The 19,498-nt window shown below is 54.8% G+C and overlaps 1 protein-coding gene across 1 annotated transcript in view; it reads right to left on the bottom strand.

The window, feature by feature from the left end:
- FGD5 (FYVE, RhoGEF and PH domain containing 5) overlaps window positions 1–19,498 on the bottom strand; it is a 121,135-nt gene that overhangs the window by 27,214 nt on the left and 74,423 nt on the right. The window contains 7 exon segments of the mRNA XM_027523489.1: window positions 101–159; window positions 742–792; window positions 2,592–2,679; window positions 3,257–3,413; window positions 3,669–3,829; window positions 18,455–18,485; window positions 18,599–18,657. Coding sequence (XP_027379290.1) covers window positions 101–159; window positions 742–792; window positions 2,592–2,679; window positions 3,257–3,413; window positions 3,669–3,829; window positions 18,455–18,485; window positions 18,599–18,657 — 606 coding nt within the window.

Raw genomic sequence — 19,498 nt, 5'->3', positions numbered from 1 at the left:
CCCCCATCAAGAAGTGGGGGTATCACAAAGCAGACCTGGGCAGGGTGGAGGGGGCCCTGGCACCTGCACCCACGGGGAAGGTGCTCGGGGCCAGACTTACGCCTTGCTCCATGCTGTCATTGGCACGGTCTGTGATCTTGGAGATGAGGGTCAGCGCACCTGAGGAGAGAAGCAGAGAGCACTGGACCTCCTGGGAAGGGCCGGGCTAGCTGCCACCTGCTCGCCTCCTGCTCCGGAAGTCCCCCTGCAGGGCCATGCTTGGGGTAGCACCAATCCCTCCCACGGCTGGTGAGGGCACTGGCCCAACCCCAGCTTGGCCGCTACTGCCTGAGTGCCTTTGACAGCAGTGTGACCCCTCCGTGCCTCAGTTTCCCTGGCTGTGTGTGGAGCGTGTCAACACAGAGACCGCCCTGGCAAGTCGTATGCAGTGATGGCCACACAGGACGGGGAGGGAATCAGGAGTCTAGGGGGTTTTTTAGACCCGGCGCCCCCTCCTATCACCAAACTCTGGCCACGCCCCTTCTCCTCCTCCTCTGACTGGATGTTAGCCCACCCCCCAGGGAGTCCCCACAGTTGAGGCAAAGGGGGTGTCACTCAGCAGCCCCGGAGGCCTCCTGGCCCCTGCATTCCCAGCCAGCAGGGAGGGGGCCATGCTGTGCGCCTGGGAACTGGGGTGGAGTCCAGAGCCGGGGGATGGGGGGCCCGAAGCTCCGCTTTCTCTGGGCTCACACGCACACTTACCCTGCGTGTCGTCATACTCCGCTGAGTCTGGGCAAAGGTTATTTAAATAGTCTGCAGAGGGAACAAGAGTCAGGAGTCAGTTTGCCCGGGTGAGGCCTGCCCCCTGGGATCCACAACAGGAGACCCTCAGTCTCCAGAGACAGAGGAAGACTTCCAGAAGGACGAGGGGAACCGCCTCTCTCCTGTCAGCCCGACTATAAGAACACGCGGGCACAGAGCCAGGCCCTCAGCACCACCACCAGCGTGGCGCCCGCCACCGCTGGCCGTCCATTCATTCATCCACAGACGCCGACTGGGTGCTGCTGTGTGCCTGGTGCCATGCGAGGCCTGAAGAGGCACACGGTCTGCTGGGGGGACACATATGTGACCACCACTCAGCAGAGGGTGACGCGCGAGACCCCTTAACACATTCACACCCACACTGCTCGACGCAGGCTGGTCTCACTCTAGCTACCTCTCCACGCCGCTCGCTCACTGGGGCAGGGTCGGCATTCTTGCTTACTTCTAGCAAGTAGCAAGAACGTGCCACGTTTGCTCAGACCCCAGGGCCTTTGCACTTACAATTTCTTCCCCTTGGTACGCTCTTCTTTCAGATGGTCATATGGCTCGTGCCCTCACTTCACTGAGACCTCTGTTCAGTGTTACCTCCTCAGACAAATCTTATCTGACGCCTGGATCTAATACAGCAGCCTGTTCCCCTGAATGCCCTTAATCTGCCTTCGTTTTCTTGAGAGCTCTTATCACGGACATAATATATTTTTAATTCCTTATTTGCTTGTTTGAGTATAAGCTCATAGTGTCACAGACTCTGGTTGTTTAATTTACCTCTACGTCCTCAGTTTCTAGCACAGAGTCTGGTACACAGTAGGTGCTTAATAAATCCTGGTTGAATTAGATGAACAAACCCTCCATCTCCTGGCCCAAATGTCTTTTTTCACAGGTTGATTGCTTTCTGGGTTACACGCATATCTCTATGGGTGCAGTTCCATTTCTCCCCAGCAGAGCATCAGCTCCTGGGCCAGGGGCTCTCTGTCCACTTGGGGGGCAGTTGCTCAGGGAGGGGATGACATTCCCAGGGGACAGTTTGTAGAGAAGGAAGCAAAGAGGATCTGGGGCTGAGACCCAAGAAACACTGACATTCCTGGAGTCATGAGGAGGAGAGTGAGAAGAGTCAGAGAGGTCAGAAGGAGGAGGGAGAGCGTGTGTCACAGAAGCCCAGGAGGAAAGGGCTTCGAGAAGCAGGAAGCGGTCAGTGACAAAGCCACAGAGAGAGCCAACAGGTCCGAGGGGAAAACATCCGCTGACTCAGGAGGGCTCTGGTGATAAGAGCAGATTTAGGGAAACGAGACCCACAGAAGCCAGGGAGGAAATGCAGACCAGGGGAAGACGAGAGTCGTTGCGTGTTTGGCTGGGAGAGGCTGCAGCGAGATGCAGCAGCTGAGCACTCTCAAGCAAGTTTCCACGTGGCCGCGGGGGTCCGGAGCTCAGCGGGAGGAAGGGGGTGGGCTGGGTGCCTGGCACCTTCCCAGGGGTGGGGGGCAGGACTGAGAGACCCTGCCCGCCCCGTCCGGCCACAGTGGGATGCTGGGTGTCCCCCGCCACTCTGCGGGTGCCGCCCCTCCACTCTCCCCACCCGGCGTCTGCGCCCTGCCCTCCCGTCCAGCCACAGTGGGAGGCCGGGTGTCCCCCACCGCTCCGCAGGTGCTGCCCCTCCGCTCTCCCCACCCGGCGTCTGCGCCCTGCCCTCCCGTCCAGCCACAGTGGGAGGCCGGGTGTCCCCCGCCGCTCCGCAGGTGCTGCCCCTCCGCTCCCCCCGCCCGGCCTCTGCACCCGGCCCCCCTGGGGCCCACCTGTGAGGAGCGCTTCGTACTGGAACAGGCGTCGCACCACCCGCAGCAGCCGGTGCTTCACGTTCTGGCCGCCTCCTTGCTGACTCTGCTGATCCCAAGACCAGGACAACGAAACTCCATCAGGGACCCCTGCCCCTGGCTCACGGCATCCCATGTGAGCCCAGCCACACACGTCCCAGCCATGCCTTCTGGCCGGGCCGAGCCATCTCCAAAACCAGGGTCCCCTCCTCCAGGAAGTCCTCTCAGATTAGCTCTGCCCCACTCTGACAGTTCGTTCCTTCAGGCTCACACACTGCTACCTACACTCAGTAATATGTCTCTCCCAACCCCCGTTAGCGATAGAGAAAAGTCCATGAAGCTAGCGGTTACTGGATCCTCAGCTGGTGGCCATTTGTTGCTCCCTCCGATGGCTTTAGGGCCCCGGCTTGCTTTGTGCTTCTCTCCCGGGACAGGAGAACAGCTGCTAAAACCCTCCCCGTGGCCAGTGCTCGTGGAGTTGTCAGTGATGGCCCAAGGCGGGATGTTCCGGGTTTTCCCTTCTGCTGGGTCGCCCTCTCCTCCCCAACCCCCCTAGGTCTGACCACCTGATTGGCATGAAGCCCTTCCATGCCCATCCCCACCCCTGCATCCTGAGAGCGGGTTCCTGGGACGACCAAGGGACCCACCTCAAATTCTCGGACGGCCGCTGCCAGCCGCGGGGCGTGGAGGCAGTTCTCACCGAGCAGACTCAGGTACCTGTCGAACTGCAGGATGTGAGTGGCGTGGTGCTCAAACTCCTGCTCCCGGGCCAGGAAGACGTCAGCCACCTTCTGTTGGCCCTCCCTGCAGTCAAGGAGAGGGGGACGGGGCCCCAAGAACTCAGGCTCGAGGCCCCCGTGACGGTGAGGACCGGCACAGCATCCCGGGTGGTGGACCCTCCTGCGGCAGGCGAGGGACCAGGCACCTCCGTGTCTTGGCGCCCCGGCCCGTCAGATGGAGACGCCGCTTTACATGGTCGGGGGGGGGGTTGCCCGCCCCTCCCCAGCATTCCCCTTGGCAACGGGGTGGGGGTGGGGGTAGGGGCCCGGGGCAGCTCACCAGTGTGCCAGCCTCTCCTCCAGCTCCTCCAGGATCCCCTGGTGAAGGTCGTGGATGGCCGGGAGCTCACTCAGGCCGCGTCTCAGCTCCTCCCGGCCCACCGGGTCCTTGCCCTCGTAGTCCATCTCATCCAAGGCCCTCACGACTGCTCCGTGGAAATCCTGAAACCCAGAGACGCCTGTTACTAATGTGTACTCCCACAGGACTGATTGAACCCAGGCCCCCTGGCAACCGCCCCGCGGCTCTGGAGTCCTGACTCCGTGCTGACTCCAGGGACCTCCTGCCAGGGTCTCAGACCCTGTGAACCGGGGGTGATCACAGGTAACAGATGCCCAAGGAGCCCCCACAAGCTCCTGGCATGGAGCAGGTCTAAAGCTTGCTCATTCCTCCCCTTCCTTGTGGGGACTCCCCTGCCTTGGGTATACCCTGTTCTTTTACGGGACAGGTAAGAAGTGGGGTAGTTCCTTCTCTGAAGAAATATTACACAGCTCTTGCTTTACAACTATCCACCTTTAAAGAAGTTCATGGGCTGCTCTTTCACAACGAAGTCTAAAGAAACCACAGGCGCCTGCTCCCGGGTGTAAAAGCAGTGAAGATGGCAACTGTGTAGAAACACCCACAGGTAGGGCTAAGAGATCAAGAGAAAGCTGCCTCCCCACCGCAACACAGCTGCGTGAAAAGTAAGCAAAGGAAAAAGCTGAAAGGAAGCGGGATGAAATGTAAACAGTGTCGGGGGTATGGAATTAGGAACCGATTACTTTCCCTCTTCTTGTCTCTGTTTTCTAAAATTTCTGTGAAACGATTAGGTACTTTAAAAATTAAATTTAATAAACATTAACATTATAAAGAATGTAAGACTTCTTTCTCACAACAAAAATATCTGATCTTCAAATACACAGACCCTTACACAAGGCTCAGCGCTTAAAAGTTATAAATACACGGAATATCCTGAAGCCACCTTGAGTCCTGAAGCAGCAAACATCGGGTGAGCCTCAACATCAAAAGTCACGGTCCAGCCACGCAGATGTTGCTGCTCAGTCGCTGAGCCACGTCAGACTCTTTGCGACCCTATGGACTGTGGCCCAGGAATCCTCTGTCCGTGGGATTCTCCAGGCAAGAACACTGGAGTGGGTGCTCGTGCCATCCTCCAGGGGATCTTCCGAACCCAGGGATCATCTCTTACATTACCTGCACTGGCAGGCGGATTCTTTACCACCAGCGCCACCCTGGAGTTTGCTCATATTCATGCCCACTGAGTCAGTGATACTATCTAATCATCTCACCCTCTGTCGCACCCCCTTCTCCTCCTGTCCTCAATCCTTCCCAGCATCAGGGTGTTTCCTGATGAGTCAGCCCTTCGCATCAGGTGGCCAAAGTACTGGTCCAGCCCCAATCCAGAAGGTCAAGCCGCCTTGGCAGCATTCAGGAAGGACAACCACCCTGCCTTGTTCAACTGCCTCCCTGACGGGGACCTCATCAGTGGGCAAGAAGGTTAATCCCATCGCTGAACAGCTGTCAATGTGAGAGAAGTCTTTCGTTACAGAGGTATCTGAAAAGGGCAAGTGCCCAAGAGGCAGGGAGGTGGGTGGGGCGGAGGGAGGGAGTGGAGGAGAGGGAAAGAAAGGGAAACGAGAAGGCAGAGGAAGGGGAATGGATGGACGGAGCGAGACAGATCACAGGAGCGGGGCAGAGACCCAGGGAGACTCTCTGGCCGCCCCAGAACATCGGCAAGGAGGCCACGGTGCTCTAGGAGGGACGGCAGGTATGAGGTTGCAGAGGTCTCCACTTCAACAACGCACCCTGTCCTGCAATGAACTCCTGGTGCCGGGAACGGCAAGGGGGCCTCGGGGAGGGCCGTCACCCTCTTGCTGTCCCGAGGAGCTCACCACCCCATCACTCAGGTCAGAAACTCTGAGTCCTCTGGGCAGAGAGAGCATGTGTGTCCTTAAGCGGAGGCCACACGCTCGAGCCATAATTAGAAACTGAATTCCATTGTACCTGAGCAGCCAAAGCCTTTCCTGAAAGCCAGTCCCGGGGGGTGGAGGAAGTATGAGTGACAGGGAGAGGCCAGCTGGGTGGGGTCAGCAGCCAGAGGGCGGTGGTTCTGAATTCTTAGTTCTGCCCAGAGCCGGCTCTGGGACACCGGGGTCGTTCTGAACCTGGAGGGGAGGTCTCTCTGCTGACCTGGCGCGGGAGGACCCACCCACTCCTTCCTTCCGGGTCTCTGTGTCTTTTAGGAGCCAGCCTCCAGCCCCACAGGGAATCCTAAGCCTTGTTCAGTCGCTCAGTCGTGTCTCTTTGCGACCCTGTGGACTGCAGCACGCCAGGCCTCCCTGTCCTTCACCATGCCCTAGAGTTTGCTCAAACTCATGTCCACTGAGTCAGTGATGCCGTCCAACCATCTCATCTTCTGTTGCCCACTTCTCCTCCTGCCCTCAGCCATTCCCAGCATCAATGTCTTTTTCAGTGAGTCAGCTCTTCGCACCAGGGGTCCAAAGGATTGGAGCTTCAGCATCAGTCCTTCCAATGAGCATTCAGGGCTGATTTCCTTTAGGACGGACTGGTTTGATGTCCTGGTTGTCCAAGGGACTTCTCAGCCCTGGCATCCCAGAGAGAGAAACATGCTGACCATCACCCCTCCTGCCTGGCAGCTGGTTGACAGCGGACTTTAACACACTCCCTCTTTGGCTCTGGGCAGGTTCCAGCTCAGCTACCCCAGAAGTGATCACAGGCAAACTGCCAAGCTATCTGAGCCTCAGTTTCCTCACTTGTAAAATGGGGAAGACAGTGCCACCAAGTATACACAGCGTGAGGCTCCTGAGAGGCTCGTCCTGATGTTTAAAACTGCCTTGGAAACTGTCAAGCGCTATTCCCACAGCAGCAATGCTTCTGCTTTCCTTTATTTTTTTAAAGTAACTTTATTTATTTTTGGCCGCACTGGGTCTCCGTGGCCGCTTGAGGGCTTTCTCTAGTTGTGGGGAGTGGGGCTACTCTCCAGATGTGGCGCTCTGGCTTCTCCCTGCAGCGGCTTCTCTTGTTGCAGAGCACAGGCTGTTACTCTGCAGCAAATGGGATTTTCCCAGACCAGGGATCGAACCTGTGTCCCACTGCACTTGATTCTTATCCACTGCACCACCAGGGAAGCCCTGGCTCTGCTTGAGATAAGACATCCTCAGAACAGGGCCACGTCTGTACGTTCCCTCCCATCTTCTGACGTCCAGCAGAGTGTGCTATCAACAGAGGAGTTTTATAACGCCTGCGGATAGATGGATGGCAGGGCCTTCATTTAACAGAAAAGGAGAGTGAGTCATGGGGGAGCCAAGACCTGAATTGGGTCACCCTGACACGCAGATCGAGTACACAGAAGTGGGGAGAGGGAGGGGGAAGGACAAGCAAAGACAAGGCTGACGGCTGCGTCTGCATCACACTCCAGGGAGCTGAAATATTAATGGCTTTGCAAGCTGGCTTCTCATCTGTAATTAATTCTCACTCAATTGGCTCAGTCCCAACGGGCAGGACGGCCACCATCAACATGAGTCATTCCATAAACTGGGGCACAATGGGAATTGTTCAGACATCGGTTCGCAAACTCACTGGAAGTGCGGAGAACACGCCACCCTGTCCATGGCTCCCTGGACGGTTTCTGCTGTCACCGTACCAGGGGGCCCAGCAACCACCTCAGACGGAGGATAGGTGTACTGGGACCGTGGTCCTCATCTCTTTATCACTCAACAAGTATCCTGAGCACTTGCTCTGCTCCGAGACTTCAGGGAAGAAGGGTGGGAGCAGGAGAGACGCTGTCCTGCCCCCAAAGAGCGTGCAGTCTCGGGGAAAGGCAGAGAGCAACGTGATGATGTCAACACAGGGTGTAAGCGTCCACTGGAAAAGCACCGGGGCGTGCAGGCCCCGGGAAGGAGACCTGGCTTAGCTCCAGGGGGCCACGCCCTGGAGACAAGAGGGGCAGTGGTACGCGCTGGGGACAGCAGGTGCAAAGGCCCTGAGGTGCGGGAGGAGCTGAGCTGGCTGTGGTCTGAGTGTGTGGGTGGCTACGTGGGTGCATGTGTGTGTGCGCTCAGGATGGGAAGCTGAGGATGCTGAGGGCTCAGACGGGACCATCCCACAGGCGCCCTGCAGGCTTCTTAAGGGACTTGGGTTTCATCCTGGGGTGATGGGGAATCCTGAAGGGTGCTAAACAGGGGAGTAAAATGACCAGATATCTCTCTTTACAAGTTCACTTTGCTGGGAGAACAAACTGGAGGTGGCCAGTCCGTTGTTCTGTGTTCAGTTCTATCTGTTGCCTCTTGACCTGCATACAGGTTTCTCAGGAGGCAGGTAAGGCCCGGTATTCCCCTCTCTTTAAGAATTTTTCACAGTTTGTTGTGATCCACACAGTCAAAGGCTTTGATGTAGTCAGTGAAGCGGAAGTAGATATTTTTCTGGTATTCCCTTGTTTTCTCCATGATCCAATGAACGCTGATGATTTGATCTCTGGTTCCTCTGCCTTTTCTAAATCCAGCCTGTACATCTGAAACTTCTCGGTTCAAATGCTGCTGAAGGCTAGTTTGAAGGATTTTGAGCATAATCTTATTAGCACTTGAAATGAGCACAATTTCACGATAGTTTGAACATTCTTTGGCATGGCCCTTCTTTGGGATTGGAATGAAAACTGACCTTTTCCAGTCCTCTGGCCACTGCTGAGTTTTCCAAATTTGGTTACATATTGAGTGCAGCACTTTAACGGCATCATCTTTTTGGATTTGAAATAGCTCAGCTGGAATTCCATCACCCCCACTAGCATTGTTCATAGTGATGCTTCCTAAGGCCCACTTGACTTCGCATTCCAGGATGTGTGGCTCTAGGTGACTGATCACACCATCGTGGTTATCTGGGTCATTAAGACCTTTTGTAGAGTTCTGTGTATTCTTGCCACCTCTTCTTGATCTCTTCTGCTTCTGTTAGGTCCTTACTGCTTCTATCCTTTATCATGCCTATCTTTACATGAAATGTTCCCTTGATCTCCAATTTGCCTGAAGAGATCTCTAGTTCCACTATATATTACAACTGTCTTTTAAAGTAGATAAATTAATATTTTTAGTTGGAGTTTCAATATCAAGCTCCCAAAAATTAACAGAATGAATAGACAGAAAAGTACACCACTTAATACTGTTAACAAATCAGCACACTCCGATTTGATGGATTCACATCAACCCCTATTGAGATCCCAGCTGCCTTTTATTCTTTTTTACAGCAATTGACAAGCTGATCCTAAAGTTCATATGAAGACGTAACAGATCCACAACAGTCCAAACAATCTTCAAAAGGAACAAAGCTGGAGGAATCACGCTTCCTGATTTCAAAACTTACTATGAGGCTACAAGAACCGAGACTGTGTGGTAATGACATAAGTATATTTAGGTTAATGGAATGGATCTGAGAATCCAGAAATAAATCCTCACACATTTATAGTCAATTGATTTTTGACAAGGGTGCCAAGAAAATTCAATGAGAAAATAATCTTTTCAACAAATGGTGCTGAGATATTTGAATATCCATATGCAAAAGAATGAATACGGACTCCTTCTTTAGCTCATACACAAAAGTTAACTCACAATGAAACACTAAAAGTAAGAGCTAATACTATAAAACTTTTAAAAAATGAGAGTAAATCTTCGTGATCTGGGGTTAGGTAAAGCTTTCTTTGCAGAAGACCTAGGTTTGATCCCTAGGTTGGGAAGATCCCCTGGAGAAGGGAAAGGCTACCCACTCCGGTATTCTGGCCTGGGGAATTCCACGGACTATACAGTCAGACTACACAGATGGCACAACTGAGCGACTTTCACTCTCAAAGCTTTGTTAGATACAACACCAGAAGCCCAAGCAATGAAAGAAAAAATGAATTAGGGTTTATCAAAATTTAAAACTTCTGTGCTTCAAAGAATACTATCAAGGATACAGTATGGGGAAGATATATTCGTAAATCATGTATCTGATTAGAGGCTTGTATACATAATTATAGTAAAAAAAAAAAAACACCCATTAAAAAATAGGCAAAGGATTTGAAAAGACATCTCTCCAAAAAATATATACAAATGGCCAAAAAACACGTGGAAGGATGCCTAACATCACTAGTCATCAGGGAAATGCAAAATCAAAGTCACAAGTGATAACCACCCACCAGGATGGTTATCATTAAAAAGACCTAACAACAAGCACTGCGAGAACTGGAGAAACTGGAACGATCACACGACACCGGTGGGAAGGCACTGGTGGTAAAGGATCCACCCGCCAGTGCAGCAGATGCAGAGATGTGGGTTCGATCCTGTATCTGAAAATGGACTTGTGTCCAGAATATTTAAATAACTCCCACAAATCAATAAGAAAAGGAGAGACAAGCCAATGAAAGAACAGGCCAAGGACGTTTTTCAAAAGAGGATTTCCAAAGGGCCAGTAAACAGAGGAAAGATACTCAGTTTCATTCATCATCAGTTGAAACAACTTAAGAAACCACAACGGCCGTGAAACAGCACCGACGGCGTGGGAATGCTGGCCAGTGCGCGTGAGTCGGGGCCGTGAGTAAACAGCACCGACGGCGTGGGAATGCTGGCCAGTGCGCGTGAGTCGGGGTCGTGAGCAAACAGCACCGACGGCGTGGGAATGCTGGCCAGTGCGCGTGAGTCGGGGTCGTGAGCAAACAGCACCGACGGCGTGGGAATGCTGGCCAGTGCGCGTGAGTCGGGGTCGTGAGCAAACAGCACCGACGGCGTGGGAATGCTGGCCAGTGCGCGTGAGTCGGGGTCGTGAGCAAACAGCACCGACGGCGTGGGAATGCTGGCCAGTGCGCGTGAGTCGGGGTCGTGAGCAAACAGCACCGACGGCGTGGGAATGCTGGCCAGTGTGCATGAGTCGGGGTGTATGTTGCTTCAACCACATTATAAATCTACTCGGCAGCTTCTAATGAAGTTAAATCTACACTCACCCCATGGCCCGACAATTCCCCCGTCTTCCCAGCGGGCACAGTGGTAAAGATCCACTTGCCAACGCAGGGGACGCAAGACACCTGGGTTCAGTCCCGGGGTCGGGAAGAGCCCCTGGAGAAGGAAGTGGCAACCCACTCCAGTGTTCCTGCCTGGAGAATCCCATGGACAGAGGAGCCTGGTGGGCTGTAGTCCACGGGGTCGCAGAGAGTGGCACGACTGAGCGACCAGCCCCTGGGTCTTAGTTGCCGCACGGGGGATCTTCACTGCATCGTGTGTGCGTCCTCTAGTTGTGGCAAGTGGGCTCCAGAGATCTGGGGTCATGGCCTGAAGAGAGCCACCCTGACCTCAGAACGTCTCTGAAGTCTCCTATTTCAGCTTAACAATGAATGCATATTTTACACTGTTCTCCAAAATGTGCTGTGCTTAGTCGCTCAGTCATGTCTGACTCTTTGTGATCCCGAGGACTGTAGCCTGCCAGGCTCCTCTGTCCATGGGATTCTCCAGGCAAGAATACTGGAGTGGGTCACCATTCACTTCTCCAGGGAATCTTCCTGACCCAGGGATCGAACCCAGGACTCCCGAATTGCAGATAGATTCTTTACCATCTGAGCCACCAGGGAAGCACCCAAATATATCCATGCCCAATTTATTTAAAATTGCGTATCTAGAGCAAAGCAGAGGCTCTTAATAAACGTGCCACGTGTCAACTACTCTGCAGGCTACCTACTGCCTACCTGGAGCGGACCCACGTGTGTCCCCGCCTGGAAGGTAAGGACTACACAGAATTCTGCACTGTCAGGCTGCCTGCCCTTCTCTGCATGTTTCTATTATCGCCCCTCCAATCAAGCAGGGAGCAGACTGTCTCACTCATGTTTCTTTCACTCTCGCATTGACCTGGCTTTGTTCACAAACTGTGCTGAACGGATGTTTGCTACTTTCCTACTAGGTTCTCAGTTCCAGGGGCAGCCTTTCAACTCCCAATGATCAGGCTGCACTCTGGACCAAAGAATCACAAATCTCTGAGGGTGGGACCTGAGCATCCGTGTTTTTTAAAGCTCCTGGGTACCCAGGCACGGGCAGCCTGTGTTCAGGGAACTTACAGGATCACCCATCTGTGGGTCTCAAATGTCAGTGTCAACACAGGTATTGCCTGCAGGGTCCTGAGGACACAGATGTCCAGGCCCCACCCCCCAAGTCTCTGACCTAGAAGATCTGGGGTGGGATCTAAGCATACTTCTCTCCCTCAAGCTCCCGGGAGATGCGGACGCTGCTGGTTCAGGGACCGCACCTTGGGACCTGCTGATGGAGACGAGTCTTTCTCACACTGTCCTCCGCAGAGACCCAGGGGGAAGGGAGGCAGAGGCAGAGTCGACTGTGGCCTCCCCCTGCCTCTGAACAAAAGTGTCTCCGTTTCACCCACTCTTCGTCTTGGTGTCCTGAGTGGCATTCCCTGTGAGAAAAAGCTTCTGTGGCTAAAGACATCTGAGTCCTGCCAGCCGTCTCAGGGTGAGGCCCCGAGACAGAAGAGACTTTCCAAGGTCGCACAGCAATTTTCTTCCCTGTGTTGCATGAAAATTTAAAAGGAAGAGCCAATGCCTACAGTGGGAACCTCCTCTCCTAAGATGCCCCGACAGCTACTGCCTTCACACCTCCCAGCACGGGGAGCCCGTCACCCGCTCACCCCATCAGTTCAGGGGGAAAGAAAGCACGTCTTCTCACACTTGACTAAAATCTGCCTCTCTCTGCTTCTCCCAAAGATCCACGCCCTCTCTACCCCGGAAGAGCCCAGCAAAGACTTAGAAACCTAACCAGCCCCGTATCCTTCCAAGCTGATTAAAAACTATTTCTGAATGGGCAGGGGCTGCAAAGGTAAGTAAGAGACAGTTACTCTCCCTGTCCCTGAGAAACACAGAATTTTCTTGGTTCTGCACCCACTTCCCCAGGATGAAGCCGTTTGGGGGCTTAGTCTGGGTTATACTTGGGGTCCCCCAGTGCCACTCCCTGCCACCAAACCCACCAGCCCAACCTCCCCTACAACTCCTTCCCCGCACCCGCCTTGCTCGAGTCCTGAGGGCTTGGAGATTCCTGTACTTCCCTTTTGAAACATGAAGCATCGTGGTGTTCAGGCTCTGCCTGAAGACCAGCCCTCCAGACACTTCCTGTACAGCCCGCACTCCCAAGCCCTCCCCTCTGTGAATTTGTTTCTGCTGCTTCTATCTGCCGAAAAGCCTGTTTCTACTCCTATCCATCCACATCCATGTCAACATCTCCTCTTCCAGGAAGCCTCCCTGGACGTCACTCCTCCCGCTCACATGACTCCACCCCTCCTCAGACTCCTTGCCGCCTCACTGGAATGTCCCACGTCCATCTGTGTACGGATGTGAGAGTTAGGGGCTTCCCAGGTAGTACTAGTGGTAAAGAACCCGCCTGCCCATGCAGGAGACATAAAAGAAGAGGGTTCGATTCCTAGGTTGGGAAGATCCCCTACTGGAGAAGGAAATGGCAATCCACTCCAGTATTCTTGCCTGGAGAATTCCATGTTCAGAGGAGCCTGGTGGGCTGTGGTCCATAGGGTTGCAAAGAGTCAGACATGAAGTGACTTAGCGCACACGCATGGGAGAGTTGGACCATAAGGAAAGCTGGGCACTGAAGAATTGATGCTTTTGAACTGTGGTGTTGGAGAAGACTCTTGAGAGTCCCCTGGACTGCAAGGAGATCCAACCAGTCCATTCTAAAGGAGATCAACCCTGAATATTCATTGGAAGGACTGATGCTGAAGCTGAAGCTCCAGTACTTTGGCCACCTGATGCAAAGAGCTGACTCACTGGAAAACACCTTGAAGCTGGGAAAGACTGAAAATAGGAGGAGAAGGGGGAGACAGAGGATGAGATGGTTGGATGGCATCACCGACTCGATGGACATGAGTTTGAGTGAGCTCTGGGACAAAGTGAAGGACAGGGAAGCCTGGGGTGCTGCAGTCTATGGGGTCGCAAAGAGGCGGACACGACTGAGCGACTGAGCGACAGCCAGTCTCTCAGAGCTCTGCAGTCAACCAGGCCTGGCTCCGCTTCTCACTTTGGGTAAGTCACCTTCTCTGGGACTCAGTTTTGGACCCACCCAACCACCTGAAAAATAGTTACTGAGCAAAAACTGTGCAACTGAACAAGCTAACGTAAGTAAACCACCAAGCACACGCCGGAGGCGCTTAGCAAAGCCCCTGTGGCTGGGTGGAGAAAGGGGGGCCTAGCGGGCTCAAACTTATGGCCCACCAGTTTAAGTAAATAAAGTCTTAAATTCGATGCTAAGTCCCTCTAGATCCTGTGTTTGTCCCATTCATGTCAGCACCGAGGCCGCCACCAAATGAAACTCCTACGTGCTGATAAGACAGAGGGCTTCTGAGTGACCCCCCGCTTTCTCTGGGCAGTGTGGGGAGTCGGGCTGGGTACATGGTGCTCCTGATGCCCCCGACACCCTTCCCCGAGGTCACCGCCACTGAGGGTGGGGGGAGTCGCTGTCAGAGGGAGCACTCAGGAGGACCCGTGAGCCTCTCCCTGCCCTTCTGCACTGTGTCTGCCCAATCCCCTTCCCCACGTCCTTTCGCTCCTTCCTAAGACCCTGCCAGTCCTCAGGCCCCCCGCCGTGGGCACCTCTTTTTGCCCAGGGTCCCTGAGAGCCCTCTCCTGGAGCGTCAGCTAACCGCTCTCCACTTAACGCTTTGCATGCACGTCCTTCCCCAAGCCCCCTCCCTCCACCCCCGCAACTTAACCCACCATGTGTCCCCAGGCTTAGCCTGGTCTGCTCCAGTGCTTGCTGCCTTAAGGAGCCAAGAAGTCAGCCGGCCCTCCCTTTCCCGCACTCGACAGCCCACGGTCACCGGGCTCACAGTCCTCAAATCGGCCCGCAGCGGTGCAGGCCACCGGCACTCTTGAGGGGGTCACCCAACAGCCTCCCACGGACCTTCAGCGGATCAAACCCTAACCCCCAGCCTGCCTTGCAGGGCTCGCCCAGACCTGTGCAAAACCCACAGACATGACTGCGTCTACAGCGTCTGAAGGACAGCAGGGAGGTAGTGGTCAGAGGAGGCAATGCAGACAGGGGTGAGGATCAGGTCAAGGAGGGCCTCCCCGGGGAGGGGCCTCTCCTGGGGTCTCAGACAGTGACAGCTTCCAGAGTCACCTCTCCCAGTTGTGTGCTGGCTTCTGCACAGGCCTACAATGTCTTAGCCCAAAGGAGAGATCGAGGGTGGGAATGCTCTGCGTCTGCCAGGAGAGGGATGTTTTGCAGATGAAAAAACCGAGAACCGAAGGTGTCTAGGGACCACGTCGCTTCAAAATCTCCAGTGACTCACTGTATGCGAGGAAAAGCAGAAGCCTCCAAGCCTGCATTTTTAGGGACATCTCAGGCTGGTTCTAACCTGGTTTTGGGCCAGTCACCTGACCCCTCATTCTATCTCCACCCTGCCTTTCCCAACGCACCCATGCCAAGGCTGTGCTGACAGTGCCCATTCTCCACACGTCACCATGTACCTTCAGGCCCGGGAGTGCTCCTGGCTGACCGCCTGCCCTCCTCCACCACCCGGGCCTGGTGACTTCCTCAAACTCCATGTCTGTGGCAGCTCTTCTGCCAGCCTTCCTGGGTACACCCAAGGGGAATAAGTCTGTCCATCCCCCACGCGCCTGAGGACACCTGCACAAATCACACTCACCACAGAGCAACACCGCGGCTCACGTGTGCAGTTCTCCTCCCTACTTCCACCCTCCCCCCCAACAGAGAGGGAGACATCTACTCAAGGGCAGGTTCTGGGCCTTCTCCATCCTGGGGATCCAAGGCCTGTCTCAGCGCCTACGGTGTAGGAAACATTCTGGGATGTTCTGTCCAGAAGGAACAGGTAAGTCAGATGGATGGACAGTGGGTGGGTGGGTGGGGGGATGGACGGACGGGTGGATGGGTGGGTGGATGGATGGATGGGTGGATGGGGAGTCTGACGTATGACTGGGTGGATAGATGGGTAGGTGGACCACTGAATGGATGGATGGATGGATGAATGGACAGATGGATGGACGGATGGGTGGATGGGAGTCTGATGAATGACTGGGTAGATAGATGGGTGGGTGGACCACTGAATGGATGGATGGATGGATGGACGGACAGATGGATGGGTGGACGGACAGATGGATGGGTGGATGGATGGGTGGATGGGGAGTCTGATGTATGACTGGGTGGATAGATGGGTGGGTGGACCACTGAATGGATGGATGGATGGATGAATGGACAGATGGATGGACGGATGGACAGATGGATGGATGGTGGATGGGAGTCTGATGAACGACTGGGTGGCTGCATACATCATTAGCTGCACACACAGATGAAAGGAAAAAGAGTGGATAAAATCCTGGCTAGATGAGTGGATGAGAAATTGAACAAACAGACAGATGGGCAGGTGGATAAATATATTTAGGACTTGGTTCATGGAAGGACAGAACAAGTCTTTAAACCAGAAGTCAGGAAAATTTCCTATAAAGGCCAGATGATAAATATTTCAGACTTTATGAGCCACATGTGGTCTCAGTCACATAATTCTTCTTTGCCTCTTTTTTCCACACGTGTTTAAAATATGTGAAATCCATTTTTAGTTCATAGGCTGTAAGAAAACAAGATCCTGACCATCAGAATTCAATTCTGGATGACCAGAAATTTTACTATTCCCAGAGGTAGCTCCATCTGAGAGCTACCATATGAGAAACACAAAGTTAAATTCGAAACACAGAAGGTCAGAGGCCATCCCCATCCGCCTCTCAACAAGAGCACAGTGGAGTTGAGGCGTGTTCTGGAATGAATGGGCCCATTGGTCCCTCTCCGCAACGGGGCAGCCTTGGGACTTCAACAGCAGTGGATCTCCATGGAGAAATTCTTAAGAGCACCCACCAACCTTAGCAATCAGACAAAGACCCTGGGGCGGCAGTGGTGGAGAACATCCCCAAGTCTGTGGTCTCCCTGGACCCGTGTCCCTGCTAGGACTCGAGTCACACTGGGGTGTTTGCGCCACTTCCCTCCCCATAAGCACTGACGTCACAGTGCAGATCCAGACCACGATTTCCCACACGAGCTTCTGAGTGTTTTTTATGGGCTCTTTTTTCCCCTCCTCAGGATATTGTCAGGGATTACCAGCAGCTTCAGCATCTTTCCAACTGGCAGGAAGCAGTGCAAGCCCAGATGGAAGTTTCCCAGTTAGAACCCTCTTAACGAAGTCATAAAACAGAAAGGCCCAGCCCCTCGGACACACAGCCAGCTCAGAAGTAAGCGCGAGAGCATCAGCCATGGGAGAGTCATGCTTCCCGTTGCCATTGCTAAATGCGTCTTTGAGGTTCATCCCTGGGGCCAGTTCGCTTCACACCCGAGGGCATGGGGTTTAACCTTGCACAAAAAGTCCTGAGTCAGAAGGCAAAAACCAGGGCCTGGGAGCACAGACCAGCCGCGCTCTGTCCCCCTCCTGGGGCCCTGGGTGGCAGCAACAGGACACCAGGGTGATGTCACCGACAGGGACCTCAGCGGGATTCAACCAGAGACCTGGCTGGGTGCCGGTGTCTGCTGCCTCCAGGGAGGCCCCCGCGCTGAGGAGCTCCCGACATGCGACGGGAGCGCACCAGGAATCAGGAGACCCGGGGCTTCATCCTGGCTCGGTCACCGCGTGACCTTGGCCAAGTCACTCCCCCTGGGCCTCCATGTCACCACCCACAGAACGTTCAGGATGGACGTTCCTAGCTCTAATGTTCTTGGAAAGACACAAGGGATGATACAGAGCAGCGCGGGACCAGAAGGTAACCTCCGAGGAGCCCCAGACGGTGAGAGAGCTCAGCCGAGCCGCGAGCTGTCACCAGAGCCTTTATGTGAGACGCGCCCTCACATCCCGTGGCTCTGCTGTGCCCTATTCCCTGCCCCCTCCTTACGACTCAGTCCCAACGCCACCTTCTCCAGGAAGCCTGCCGAGACTCCCTGAGGTTGTCAGTTCCTGCCCTGTGCTCCGGATGATTACCCGTCTCACTCATCTGTCTCCTTCGCTGGCCAGACTGCCCTTGGGGAAGGGCCCTGTCTGATCCCACTTTCCACCCCCAGCTCCCGTCACACAGCGTGTGTCCAAAAAGCATTCACTGAGCTGAAGGGAAGTGATGGCTCAGGGAGACTGCGGGCAGTGTGGTGGGCTGTGAAGGGGGGTCGAGCCGCAGGTCCACGTAGTCCCCAGTCTGGCCTCCTTTCCTCTGAAAAGTCCAAAGGACTGCCCCCGCCCCTCCCACGGGCTCAGGCGTTGCTGCCCCAATGCCAGGGCGACTGAGACAGCCTCTCGCTACCCCAGCTTTGCTTGGGTCTTCGTGCAAACACATCACCTTCTCCCCAGAGGCCTAAACATACAATGCGTGCACACACATGTACGTGTACACGCACACACATGCACACGCATGCCCCGACCACACATCTGAACTCAACACACACAGCTATGACCCAGAACTACACCTGTCTTCCTTCTGTCTTCCTCAACCTGAGGGTCAAGGAGACAGCAAACACCCTTCCGGAAACCTTAGCACGTTCCGCATACGCCGCTCCCCACCCAGGCAGAGTGCAGCTCCATGGGAAGCCCATGCCATCCGCCCCCCGAAGCACAGGGATCAGGGGCCCAGCTTCCCTGAGAAGCCCCGGTGAACGGGGTCTCTGCTAGTGGAAGGCACCTCTGTCTCCTCAACTGCTTTTCTGCCCCTTGTATCGTAGTCGTGTCAGAGGGCAATTCGCTCTGGACAATTGAAGTGACTAACTCACCAGATACAAGTGCTGGAGCATCTCCACGTATCTGCAGGGGGAGAGAGGGTGGAGTGGGCATTAATTCTCGTTCTGCACAAGCCGGGCAGGGGCTGACGCTCTGTTATCAAACTCAAGGCCACGGGCCGCGGCTCAGGGACTCACGCTTTCTCTGAAGACAGTAGCTCCTGCGCGATGACGTGGGCTCTGGACTGTCCTTCCACCTGCGGGAGGAAACAGAGCCGTCAGGAGGGACTGTACCTGGGGGGATGGCAGGACGGGAAGCCCAGCTCCACAGGCGCCAGTCAGGCTAACAGAAGGACCGTCACGCTATCGGAGGAGGACCCACACGCTTCTCAGCCACCCCACCCCCCAGTGCTCGCTACCAGGGCGGTGTTCAGCCTCGCCGCACCTTGGCTGCCCCACCTGTAACAGGGACGGGACATCAGCAGCATCTAATGCCCAGCCCGGGGCCTGCTGCCCACTGCAGGCTTAGTAAGCTGCCCAAGGGGACTCTGCCCACAGCCGGGCAGGTTCTGAACAACCTGTGGTTCTCTGTGCCAAGCGAGCCCTCTCTTCCTGATTCTGTACTTGCTATCCCCTCAGTGGCCTCTCCCCACTCTGCCTGCCCACCTCCCAGTTATCCTTGGAGACTTAGCCATGCTGTCCATTGCTTTCTCCAAGGAGCCCTGCGGATTCCCTCCCCAACTGGTTGGATTAGGTGTCCTTTCTGGGCGGCCTCTCTCAGGACACTGATTACCTCTCCCTGGAGGCAGGGCCTCAGAGGTGCGTCTCTGCGGCCAGTGCCCGGCACGGGCTGCCCCTCCTCTGTCACCAAAAGAATGATTGAGTGAATAAATGAATGACTGTTTACGCCACTTGGGAAGCACTGACTCTCCTGGCTGACCGTGAAGGTGAGCCATGTAACCCATCTGAATCGCAGCCTCCGCACCTCTGAGACAGGGGAATAACTGAGATTCTGTCTACAAACAGGAAGGATGGGCAAGGGCGGGGGCAGGAGAATAGGCCCGGGCCTTCTGCCATGGGCACCCCCTGCGGCCCCAG

This window comes from Bos indicus x Bos taurus, chromosome 22 (assembly GCF_003369695.1).
Source record: "Bos indicus x Bos taurus breed Angus x Brahman F1 hybrid chromosome 22, Bos_hybrid_MaternalHap_v2.0, whole genome shotgun sequence".
Classification (NCBI taxonomy): domain Eukaryota; kingdom Metazoa; phylum Chordata; class Mammalia; order Artiodactyla; family Bovidae; genus Bos; species Bos indicus x Bos taurus.
The sequence above is the reverse complement of the archived record's forward strand: the minus strand, read 5'-3'. Positions and strand labels throughout refer to the sequence as shown.